The 12,520-nt window shown below is 49.4% G+C and overlaps 1 protein-coding gene across 7 annotated transcripts in view; it reads left to right on the forward strand.

Annotated features, from left to right (window-relative positions):
- The window catches only part of NDRG3 (NDRG family member 3), a 60,840-nt gene extending 51,737 nt beyond the window's left edge, over positions 1-9,103 (forward strand). For 5 of the 7 annotated variants that reach the window (XM_037401914.1, XM_037401915.1, XM_037401917.1 and 2 more), the window contains 8 exons: positions 602-705; positions 1,032-1,097; positions 2,762-2,813; positions 4,238-4,285; positions 4,971-5,006; positions 5,090-5,141; positions 7,004-7,042; positions 7,546-9,103. In XM_037401914.1, coding sequence (XP_037257811.1) covers positions 602-705; positions 1,032-1,097; positions 2,762-2,813; positions 4,238-4,285; positions 4,971-5,006; positions 5,090-5,141; positions 7,004-7,042; positions 7,546-7,724 — 576 coding nt within the window. In that variant the 3' untranslated portion in view covers positions 7,725-9,103. The remainder of the gene's footprint in view (positions 1-601; positions 706-1,031; positions 1,098-2,761; positions 2,814-4,237; positions 4,286-4,970; positions 5,007-5,089; positions 5,142-7,003; positions 7,043-7,545) is intronic. The other 2 variants (XM_037401916.1, XM_037401918.1) reach the window with 1 other exon arrangement.
- Positions 9,104-12,520: the final 3,417 nt, after the last annotated feature.

A 12,520-nucleotide genomic window follows, 5' to 3' on the forward strand; every position in this document is an offset into this window, starting at 1 on the left:
ATCACACATCAGCACTGGAAGGAGTCATGTAGGTTCTTCCTGCTTAGGCCCATTGAAGCTGTTCTCTCCCCACTTTCAGGCTGCTTCATTATAGGTAGTGTTTCCTTGCATTCCCTTTTCTGTCTCTCTCTAGCTCTGATTGGAAGCAGTTTCTTTGTAGAACTGGGTGTTGGGATTAAATTTTCCTTTGGTCCCAGTCTTGGGGCTTACCTATAAAGCTTTGCTGCTTTAACATTAAACATAAGCAGAAGACCTTCCTAAAACAGAGGGATTTGTATCTTTGTAAGCATTAACTGAGGCTCAGGAGCTAACTCAAGAGGTATCCCAAGATACTTTGTACTCCTGCAGCAGCATGTGCAATGCCATTTGTGGAAGTGTAGTCACATTACCAAAGAATGGCACGTAACAGTCATGTCACATAAACAGTTTGTGTAGCCCAGGTACTACTGTTGTCTGGAGTCAGTGCCATCTGTGTTACTGTTCACAGGGGAATGAACGTGTATGGAGGCAGTTTAATGCTTCAGTATTTTTATGAGTATCATGTCTTTACTTGTGAAAAAGATGATGTTCCCTGTCTTTCAATTTTTCTGCTGTTGTACAGGAGGAACTGCAGGCAAATCTAGATTTGATCCAAACATACAGGCTTCATATTGCGCAGGACATTAACCAAGATAACCTTCAGCTGTTCCTCACCTCATACAACAGGTACAGGATACCTTTTTGCCTGCTAGATTGCTCCTGTAGCTTCCCTGCTCAGTAGATTTGCTGCCATATGTATTATTCTGTTGGATATTATGTCACATGAACCTCTGTCCTAAGCCTGTGTCCTGTGCCAAGCTCAGCCTTCATGCCTGGATGACCCTGTCACATCTCAGTAGGTCATCTCTAGGTACACAGCAAGCTTGCCATGAGAGCATGGATCCTGTTTTCTCGTGGTGACTGCTGGGGCTCCTGCTCGTGGCATGACACAGGAAGTGATAACCTGTTTCTTCTGCTGATTTGATGGAGAATTGTTCTGTTTTGTCTTTCAGTCGTAGAGACCTGGAAATTGAGAGACCAGCTCTTGGCATCAATGAAAATACTGCAAAAACACTCAAGTAAGTTGCTTTTCATCAGCCTGTCTCAGTTACTTTACTGTGCAGTCCTTTCAGCAGAAAAGCTGTTGCTGCTACTCAGCAAGAACTCCACAAGCCTAAGCATCAGGAAAACTGTCCAAGTCAGTCTCAGGCTGTGGTGCAGTGCTGTCAGCGAGAATGGGGCAGAGAGGTGTCTGGAAAGCCTTTCATTAAGAACACACTGAGATTCTCCAGAAGACAGGGTCAGAGGAATAAGTGTATCTATCCAGCACTCACTGTACTTGCTGAGCTGTTAGTTTGGTTGTTTTGCATGGAAAAGTGAGGGAGGCAGGTTTTTGTTGTTGCCACTGCCTTCCGCCACCTTGCTGAAAAATATTACCTGCACAAATCTCCCAGAGATGGAAGTGGATTCTGAATGCAGTGCTGTTTTCCCACCTTGGCAATGACTCTTTCATCTGGGAGGGGATAGTCTGTGCAGGGTACAGCTGAGAAAGGACAGACGCTGGAGAACTAGTGATAAGTAGCACAGAGAAAGTATAAGTAAATTTTCAGATTCCAAGCAAGAAAGCAAAAAAGTTCAATTATCTCCATCATATAATATATAATTTATATAATCATATAAAGCACAAGAAGGTTGCAAGTTGCACTTCTGAGCCAGGGCTCAGAGACTGCTGCCCAGGCTTTGCGCTTTGCTCTTTACTCCTTGGAAACTGTATGCACTTCTGCTTCTGCCAGTCCCAGGAATGTTTCAGGCATCCACAGCCAAACCCTCTAGGTCTTGACTAACCTAAAAGAGGTGGATTTCCCTGCTTGGTCTCCAGGCAAAGCCAGTCATGCTGCTCTGTCATGCAGACAGCTGTAACCCACAGAGCACTATCTGTCCATTCAAGTGACTCACAGGGATCTGTAGACCCTTAAAATAGTTCTTGTGTAAGTGTGGGTCTCTGTGCCAGTAGGCTTGTATTATAGATCTTCTGTCTCTTTAGAGGTGGTACTCCACTGGCTCTGAGGTCTGTGGCTCACAGCCTCTCTAGTCTATAATTTTTTTCATCTAGTCAACACAAAAAAGTGGAGCCTTGAGTCAACCCTTTCTTATCTTGATCTGCAAATGAGTAGTGTAAATTCACAGCCAATTGGTCAGTGATCTCCTGTGCATGTTTTACACATTGAATGTTAATTGTTCTTCTAGCATTACAATACATATAAAAATGGATATGAAGGCACAGATTTGCCAACAGAGGCTCTGATACTGTGTCATTTTTCAATATATGCCCCAACATCTTTTGTGTTTCTTTCTAAAATCCAAACCAAAATACAGTGCTGAGCACTAGGCAGCCTCAGAGGCATTAAACTTTCTTGGATGTGGTTATTCCTAACAGATGTTCATTTCAGAGAGCATGCTGCCTTTTGCAGCCTGGGATGGTTTATCTCCCAGCCCTAGGCTTATTTCTTAATATGTGTGCAACAGTACACATATTAAGTGAAGCGAGTGTGAATTCAGGGGACAGTATGGATGCGTGTGCAAGCCCTGGAGGATGTTTTGGTACAACAAAATGCCATGGTGTGGTGGCAGGGATTTTGCTGAGGGTTGTTAACCTTTCACGGGGCTGTTTGGTTCACAGAGCTCAACCTTCTCAGAAATCCCTTAGATGCACTGTAACATCTCTTTTCTGGTTTTTGATCAGGTGCCCTGCCTTGCTAGTTGTTGGTGACAACTCACCTGCTGTGGAAGCAGTGGTATGTATACGTGAACTCTTTCCTCTCATGACATTAGCCCCACAAATCACTTAGCAAACCTGCCTCACCCCACAGTGCTTTCACCTTGCCCAGTCACAGAAAGTGGCTTTTTGTCACAAGCTCTTTTCCAGTCCCCCAGCTATTGAGACCTATCAGGCACTAGTGGGAGAGCCAAGGCTTGGGAGACTTAATGGCCCTGCAGGGCAGCTCTAAGATGAGGATGGCAGGATCCGAATAAGAGTTCTTGTGCCCAAGCACCTTGCTCAACAGTGATGCAGAGGACCCCTTTCAGGAACTTGCGTCTTTCCCCAAGCTGTGCCAAGCTGCTGCCTAGAGTTAGTTCAAGTCATGACTGACTGTTCTCTTGCTGTTGTACTGAGGCTACCTGGGGTTTAAAAAAAAAGCAGTGTGACTCCAGTTCCTGTGGTGGAGAGTCACACAGAGCCCTGCAAAAGCACTGCATCATAGGAAAGCAGTACTCAGAAGCATCTCCTTCCTGTTGTTCTCTGCAGATGCCTATAAACCACTTCCCTCCCAGCACAGTTATAAATGGGGCATGGCACAGTGCAGTGTGGTTGAGGTGGATGTTGCTTCTTCCCTTCAGCAAATGATTGTGGGGAGACCAGGGATTTGTCAACAAAAGCGGTTGTCTTAAGAAACCATGGAAGAGTGTAGGAGTCTTGTAAAGCAGTAGCTTGGGCCTAGGAGCTGCGCATGGAGAACTGCTGCAGGGCTTTTTCTGGTCATGGCCTCATCCCTTTCCATCAGTCTATTTAGTCTGGAAGTCCGAGACATTCTGCAAGTTTTGACTTTGCTAGGATGCTATCCCTGAGGATTCTTACTGCTTCCCAGCCACAGTGGGGAACAGGGTAGGGTCTTCTGGATCTTGGCTTGCCTATCTGGCTGCACAGGTTCCCAGCTTGTGATAATCTCTCCTGCTGGGATTACATTTCCTGTAGGACCCCAACCTGTTTCCTTTTTGCAGCAGCCTTACAGAGAAGAGGTGGCCATGGCCTCCTCGGCTGGCCAGGGGACTGAGTGATCTCCCTCTGTGCTGCACTGCACAGAAGTCTCCTTCCCTCCCAGTCTTGCTGTTAGAGCCCAGAAGATGCTGCAAGGGGTTCATTGTGCATCCCCAAAACCAGGGGATGATTTCCCTTGAAGTTACAGCTGCATCTCAGAACAGTGACATTCTGTTCACCACAAGGTCCCTTTGGATAGGAACACCTGCCCTTCCTCCCTGCATCTTTTATTCATTGTTCTCTTCCTACATGCTTTCTGCTTTCTTGGTCAGTTCTTGGTCCCAGAGAAGCTCCCACTGCTGAAGACAGCCACTGCCTCTGGTGCAGCTGTTCTGCATTTCACATGTATCTCTTCAAGTTTTCTGTGTGATATCATGTCCCTCTTTCCTCCTTTTATTTTAGGTTGAATGCAATTCACGTCTTGACCCAACCAAAACTACCCTTCTGAAGGTGAGTGCTGCTCCAGGATCATTCCAGCCTGCACAGAGGCATGATTTTTGCTGAGGCTAGCTGCACTTAGGTTTTTACCTTCCATACATTTAGCTTTAAGAAGTTTGCGGGCATTCAGGGCTGTGTTCTCTCCTGTGTGGAGCCAGACTTGGAAGAGAAGAGTTTGTCAGGCGGTCCCTGAATCCCTGCTTTATGGCCACTTCTGTGTTACCTTCAACTGACAGGGAGGACCTGCTGTGAGTTAGCAGAGGTGCCTGGGCTCCACCCTGCTCTCTGCCAGCAACATTACCTTTTCTGGCTTTATACCAGTCCTTCCCATCCTCACCGATGGCTCCACCAGTGTACCAGACAGCTGCTGTATAGGAGTGCAAAGTGAGAGGTTTGGGATCAGTGGCAGGAGGAGCCGTGATAGTGGAGGGTTACTCCTGGGCTTCTAGAGTATGGCCTGAGATCAACTGGTAGTGTGGCCTTCAAGGTGCTGGGTTCCTTCAGCAACAGGTTCCCAGAAGACAGATCAACCAGGCCTTCCTTTGGCTTTAGAGACAAGATGATAGGAGTGTGCCTCATGTAGCGGTGCAGCCTGGTGCCATCAGCCGTGGTGGGGCTGGCAGTGCTGGCATGGTTCTGGGGTTGTCCTCCTGGGGTGGGAAGGACAGTTCAAGCTCCCTTTTTTTTCCTGTTGCAGATGGCTGACTGTGGAGGCCTGCCCCAGGTGGTTCAGGTGAGAAATGCCTCTTGGCTTTCCCATGGCATTTGGGTTGTACAGCTCTGCTCACACTAAAGGCACACTTTCTGTTTCCACAGCCTGGCAAGCTGACTGAAGCCTTCAAGTACTTTGTGCAGGGAATGGGCTACAGTAAGTGGCAAACAGAGTTTTCTGGTTTGGAGCAGGGTTGTTGTGAAGGGGACTCAGCTTTTCCGGTCCATCTGAGCCCATTGGCATCCGTGTCCCACCCATGAGTTAATGTGGTTGCCAAGATACCCATCGTGCTGGAAAATCTAGTGTGCTAACAAGCCTTAGCAAACCAGCGTTGTTCCATAACGTGTTTAATCTGCACTGCAGCTGGAGTGGTGACCCCTTTTGGTTGTTGGCGTTGGTCAAACCTTTTAAGTCTGTCTTTGTGCCAGTCCAGAAGAGTGTGTTCCCAAGAACAGTAAATGATCTGAAAGCTTCTGTGCATACCTTCTCTGGAGGGGAAGGAGTTAGCAGTACAAGCCTCCCAGGCTGTGATCGGTACATGAGAGTTCTTTCCTTTCCCCTCAGACAATACCTGTCTCTTTCACACTCTCGCAAGGGTTAAGCAATATCTCGGAATGAAACCCTCTAATGGCAGTACAGAGGTGGGTGTCTTCTGAGACACCTGGTACAACAGCTGGGTGACCTCTGAGACACCTGGGGAGCCCAGAGTGCATGCCTTGCCCTATGGCTTCCTCCTTGTGCTTGGAGGCAGAAGACATTGACTCCTGAGTGTGTCAGACTGACAGCTGTTCAGCTCCCCTGCCCTCTGTACTCCAGAGACTGGGGGACTTCAGAAGGGCTTCTCAGTGCGCTAAACACCTCTGTATTGCAGGCACCTTGGCACAGTTCTGTCTTGCCTGCCAGGGCTAGGAGTTCCCTTCTGTGGATGATGAACCTTCAAAAGCTGGAATTATGGGAGGAGTTTGCTCATGTGGCTGGTTAACCACTAAGCATGGCCACCATGGCAGCTGTGACACTCCTAGTGGTCTCCACACAGCCAGAAGTTCTTTGCCACCTCATGGGTGTGAGGATTTTTCCTTAAAAAAGAAGCTTTTCCTTAGAGCTGTGTGTAGTTGACATGAATGTAGTAGGACAATGGGGTTCTCCAAGGCTGGCCAGAAGGGCCTGGTCCTGCAGAGGAGGGTGAGAAGGTTCCCTCAGCCTCACAGCCTGAGAGCATTTAAACATTAACGTCTCTTACGTTCCCAGTGTTGGTTAAGTCAGCAAGTGCTGTCATCACAGCAAGGACTTCAGCAGCGCTTTGAGGGTCACATCTCTTGCAAGTAGGATGCACAGCACTGGGGAAGGACAGCGGGTAATTTTCTGCTTCCAGAATTAGTGGCTAATCCCAGAATGGGTTTCCCAACTGTGGTGAGCAAGACTGTGTTGGCCTTGCTGATCTTGGCCAGCAAGACCTGCTCTTTCAGGGAGAGCAAGAGAAGCAAATCAGCAGTTCGCCATTTCTAGAAATGCACAAGCCAGTTCCTCAACAGCTGTTCTTGTGCCATCTGCACGTTGGCTAAAACTGTTGGACGTGCCTGTACTGACACTGCAGGTGGAAGGTGATGTCTTGAAGAGGCTTGTAGCAGAAATCTGATGCTGTCAACTCAAGGAAAGACATGAATTTCTGTTGCATATCTGGAGTTACAGAGTATACCCCATTTTCCCTGCCATAGGAAAATGACATCTCTGTTCAGCAGTTGTGGTGTATACAGTGCAGGGGTAGGGTCACCAGGTTTCCAGCTAAAGGCGTTGAAGAGATCTGGCCCTGATAACGTTTTGAGTCACCCTGGTTTCCCCGAGATGCTCACTAGCAGCTTTTTTTCACAAATATTGGGAACTTTCAGCACCATGTGTAAGCTGGGAGTGGAAGGGAACGTAGCTGGGGATCCCAGGAGCAGTGCAGCTGCTAGTCACACACTGCAACTAATTGGCTCTTCCCTGTATTCATCCCTTTCCTTGTCTCATGTTGTTTCCAGTCCCTTATGTGCAACTCAGCCACCTAAGCACTGAGTCAGGTACCTTCAACTGTGCATCTGCCTTGGCTCGTCTGTGTATTGGGTTGAATGATTCTTTGGGTGCATTGCTTTGTCTCAGCATGTCCTGCTGGCCTGCTGTGGGCTAGGCTGATCAATTGTACACTATGGTTTTTCACCTTTCATTTGTATTTTGTTGATTGTTGCATGACTTCAGCTCTGTGGTTTTCTAGAGTGACGAGACTGACTTCAAAAGGTCATCTGTACAACAGCTGCCTTGGTTTGCGCAGACACCTACTGTGACTGCACTTGCAAATGATCAGTTACCCTTCTGGAATTTGCTCACCTTGGACCTTTTGAAATTGGGCCTTAAACATGCTGCTTTAGATGTGCAAAGACTTGATTTTGGCAGTGAAGAGTCAGTTTTCTTCCTGAGGGTATAGCTCTTTTTTTGTGCTTACCCAGTGACACATACCCGAGTGACTGTGATACTTGCCCTAGGAACTTCCTCATTTTCTAAGTCCTGTGCCTGTTCTTTCTTGCAGTGCCAGCAGCTAGTATGACCAGGCTGATGCGCTCCCGTACTCACTCCTCCTCTAGTGTGGGCTCTGGTGAGAGTGTCCGCAGCCGGTCTCATACTAGCAACCATGGTGAAGGAAGTGCTGGAACCCCAGAAGGAATTGATCTCCAGGATGCACCTCAAACCATGGAAGTATCCTGTTAGGCCAGGAGCCCCTCTTCTGGATTCAGACAACTCCGCTCACCCCCACTGAACCCACTCAGAATCTAGCATTTCACCCAACATGGCATTAACTGTTCTAACTTGTGCATGCCCATCTGAGCTGCCACCTCCTTAGTAGTCTGTACTTGGCATTACTGTCCTTTCTGTATGTTCCTGGCATCAGAGCCTCTTTAAAACTCGTTAACATTCCGCAGTCTTAGTAAGTCACGTTACTGTACATGCTGATACCATCTCCTGTCTGTGCTGTATATCGATCCAGATGACAGCCATTGTCTCCCCTCTTCATTTAAATATAATTTCTGTGGCTTTGTGAGGTTTAGAATTGCTTTCTAGTTGTGCTTCTGCTAAAGGACCCTTGTGGTGCAGCTGGAATGGCATCTGTGGGACATGGGAAAGCAAGACCGTGATGATTTGAAACTCCAGGTGCTGGAGCAGGTGATGCTCTTTGACAGAGCTGTGCCTGGAGCGCAGAACTCATCAGAAGGTCTTTGTGCTCCCAGGACTCTTGGCATGCCAGGCAGCCATGGGGAAAACAAATGGACAGAAATACTGTCTTGGCCTCATCTCTGTATGTATGTTAAGAAGGAGCAGAGTGATTTCTTACCTGAGCCTCCTGAAAGGGCAAAGCAATTAACAGGTAAACTTACTAAACTGAGATGCACTATTACCGAGTACAAGGCATTAAACTGCAGCAGCCCTGGCTTCCAAACCACCTCTGCTGACCTTTGGCCTCTCTTGCAGAAGGGCCAGCTGCAGTTAAAACCTAGTCACTCTTCTGCCGTAGCACAGGTGCATCTTTTAACCTCAAGTACGTTGTGAAACAGGCAGCAGTGCCTCTTACCAGGTGGATATCCAGAAATCTGCACTGCCAGCTTTGCTTCCCACTGCTGCCAGCCCCAGGCAGGGTATCTGCAGAGGGTATTAACTGAGGCTCAGGAAATACTGGTAAATGTTAATGACAGCCAGCAGGCACATGTTTGTCCATGCAAGTCAGGTCAGAAGTGTGAGCAGCGAATGAGTCTGCGCAGGTAATATTTACTGTCTTCGTGGAATTCACAGTTCTGCTGCCTTTTTACATCTGGCCAGATCATAAAGGGCAGGAGGCAAATGCCTGCTGCGTGCCAGGGTCTAGCTGTTAATGGGAGAAAAGGGAAGAGTGGTCAGGCTACTACAGGCCTCAATAGATGAGCAAAACATCCTTTTGTAACTGTTGAGCAGTCCTGACTCACTGGGAGCCAGCTCCTCTGAGGATCACACTCATGTTCTGCTCCATTTCAGGTAGGGAATGGGACTGGGAGGCTCTACCTGAGGGGGACTTTGTACCAGTTATTAAATAAAGCTATAACTGAGTTTCATTGTTACCCTGCGTACTCATGTTGTTTCTTTTGGCACAACCAGATGCCCCTACTGGTTTTGTCAGTTCTGGTGTCTCGTAGTGTTGGAGGCAAACTCTTTCCTGGGGAAGGGGTAGCACTGGCCACCTCTTGTAAGAGACAGCCCTGTGGGAGCAGTGTGGTCAGGCATCCACTGGAAGAGGCTGTCTAAAGCTGCTGGAGAGCTGCAATGCAAAAAAACCTTCAGCTTTGACAGGGTGGAGACTTGGGAGGGGGGCACATCGCCACTTGCCTCCAAAGAAAGGAGAGCACTGGGAGCTGCCTTCCCTGGCAGATGGTGCTCTGCACTGGCATGTTTCGTGGGTGTAACACAAAATTAACCTGGAAAGTCTGTGACAAGGCAGTTGTGACGAAAAGGCAGGGGGCAGGTTGGCACATCTGCTCCCTGCACCACATGCTGGTGGAACGATGTGCAGCAGCCGGTCATTTAACACAACTGTTTCTTAATCTTCTGCTCCTCAGATCCAGCTTTTGCTCTCAAGTTTCAGATGTCCGTCATCGTCACTTTCACAGAAAGCTAGCTGGGGCTGGAGAGGGGTTAAACTCATGGTCACAGATAGTCCTGGTCAGCCTCATGCTTCAACTTTCTGAAGACCTTTGGGGAGGTCATTGGCAGGAAGCAAGACAAAATGTTTTCACAAATCACAAACTGTGTGTAAGGTGAGAAATGGGAAAAATTGTCAAGTTGTATTAATGAGCAAGTGATGAAGCAACAAAATGATTAAGTGAACAAAAATGTACATTTCAGTCTAAGGAAGACAGGATGCTATCAAGGACACTTGGCTGCCAAGTGCTACATGAAGTTCATTGCTGTTAAAAACAAGTGCTGGATGCAACATACGCTAGAGAAGAGCTGATGTACATGCAGCACTGTGCTCTAATGGCAGTTAACTACTCATGAGAAACAAGTCTTCCCTGAGTTCCCTTATGAAAATACAGCAACAGACCAAAAGGCAGGCAAACAATATTAAAATGACAATGAAATGAGTTAAGAGAAAATAATACCACAGCAGGGGTTGCTGCAAGCTTACCGAGTTCTGTTCATGATGGTGTGAAGCAGGAGAGCTCAGAGCTACAGGCTGCCTGTGGACAAGGAGCGAAATAGATAAGATTTTAGCAGTTTGGAAGGGAGGCAATGAAGAAGAGAGTTTTGTTGCCATGGTGGTTCACAGAGATAAGCCAGACAAGATTTATAGAGAGGTCTGTCATATATTTTATTACCCCAAGGATAACTGGGAAAAGTAAACTTGTTTTCACATAAGCAAGTGCTTTTCCTAGTAAAAACACAAAACCCCAAAGGTAAGTATAGGTTGAGATACGAGTTTAATAAAGAACAAAACATTTCTTTGGGTGGCATGAGCATTCCTCAAGAGGCAGCACTGAGGTTAGGGTTGGGCCCTGTAAAATAACAGTGTTTTCTAGACCTCTTTCTTCCAGCTGGAGTTGGGATGCCCAGGGAGGGGGCTCAGCCAAGGGATGGGCAGGTGGATGGGGCTGGTGCTGCTTTCCAGCTTTCCCACACCCTTGGGACCAAATTCCCAGTTAGTCAAAACCTTGGGACAAGCTCATTCAATTGCATGCCCAGCCCAAGAGCTCAAATCTTCGGGCTGTAAAAGCGTGCATCCTTTTCTTTGGCCGAACCGGCCAAGTCCCCCTGAGCTCAGCTGCTGAAGGTTTCTCTGGGGTCACTGGCAGGAAAGCACTTCTCACAGCCATGAGCTGAGGTTTCTGCCAGGCGGCTGCTGGGCTGCAGTGCCTCCTGTGCTGGCAGGTGCTGTACATTATGCAGAAAACCATGGTCCTTGCACAAAGACAGCTTCGCTGTGCAGGCCCCGACCCCTTGGCCCCACGCAGCCCCTCCCTGCGCAGGCTGGAGCAGGCTGCACACGCAACAACTGGATACGCTCCTTGGCAAGAGGTGGTGGAGTCAAACTCTCTTGGTGGTGCCAGATGCTGCTGTGAGGAGTAACAGCCAAAAATTTTGGTCTGGGAGGCTCAGAACCAAGGGTGGGGTTTTTCCCTGGTTTTAATCTAGGAGGGTGGTGCAGCTCAGCTGTGGGATGAGTTTTGGAGCCGGCTCTGTGTCCTTGGAGGTTTTCAAGCTGGAGCCCCAGCCAAGCTGGCACAGCTGGTGGCAGACATGAACTGAGGAAGAAGCAGGCCTGAGGACCTCGGGGGCTCCTTCCCCTGCCCCCCTGCAGCCAAATGTCTATTATTTGATCTTGACTCCTGAAACAATCTGCAGGGCTGGCTGCTGCTCCTCGGTGCATCCCATGGCCAGAGAAGCCCATGGTTAACGCTCCTGCCAGCCCTGCATGCTCCATTCCCACCCATGTGTTCAGATAATGGCCCTTTGCCCAGTCCCACTGCCCAAGCTGGGGAGGGGGTGACAGGGGGGCCCATTTTATTCACCAGCACTAACTGGAGAAGGTGCTGGGCAGCACAGAGCTGGGCTGGGGTGCTGAGCCACATTTGGCACAGGTCACGGCCCACCAAGGGTCGTCCCCACCTCCATCCTCGGGGACCCCAGTGGGTCTTCACCACCAGTTCCAGCAGCAAGCGGATCTTCTCCCAGACGCAAGCAACCCCTTGCAAGCCAGCCACGTCTGAGCTCGGATGGGGCTTAGGGCGGGCAGCCCCCAACCGAACAGCCACACAAGGCCCCAGCGGGCAGCGCTTTTCGCCTGCATTTCACACCGTCACAGTGGTTTACAGTTGACCACAAACTTTCAGGGGCACAGCAATAAATAGCAGCAGGATGTTGAGCTGTGGTGGTGTGGCAGCGACAGGAGGCTGCTGAGCAGCCAGCCCCACAGCAGGGGCACCACAGGAGGCACAGGGGGACAGTGCTACGCAGCCGGACCATGAAAGCCAGCACAGCATGGCCAGTCCCACCCTGCCGGGCAGCACAGACACTGCCCAGAGCAAATCCCAAGGACTGTCCTGGCCATGGAGGCGGGCAGGGGCCCTGCATCAGAAGGTCCTGGCCTTGGTAGCAGCTGGTGGCAGGGGTGTGCTGGCTCAGCCATACCCCATTTGCTTTGAAAAATGACCTGTCACCCACAGGCACTTGGGAAATTGTTCCAACATGGAGGCGGCAGCTGCTGGTATGTGAGTGGGTGGGAGCTGGGACCAAGGATGGGACAGGGGTGAAGCTGGGGCTGCTCCCACAGAACCCAGCCAGAGGCTAGCAGTGCTGGGAGCTGAGCAGCACTGAGCTGGGGGGGGGCACAGACACAGAGCTGCACAGCACCCCACCCTCCAAGCGACACACAGTACCTCACAGAATCCCCAGGGCACCACGTGGCCCTGGTGCTGCAGCAAGCAGCCCAGGGGAGGAGGCTCCCTGGGAGCCCCAGTGGTTCGTCCTGGCCAAGGACAGCA

Source organism: Falco rusticolus, chromosome 10 (genome assembly GCF_015220075.1).
Source record: "Falco rusticolus isolate bFalRus1 chromosome 10, bFalRus1.pri, whole genome shotgun sequence".
Lineage (NCBI taxonomy): Eukaryota > Metazoa > Chordata > Aves > Falconiformes > Falconidae > Falco > Falco rusticolus.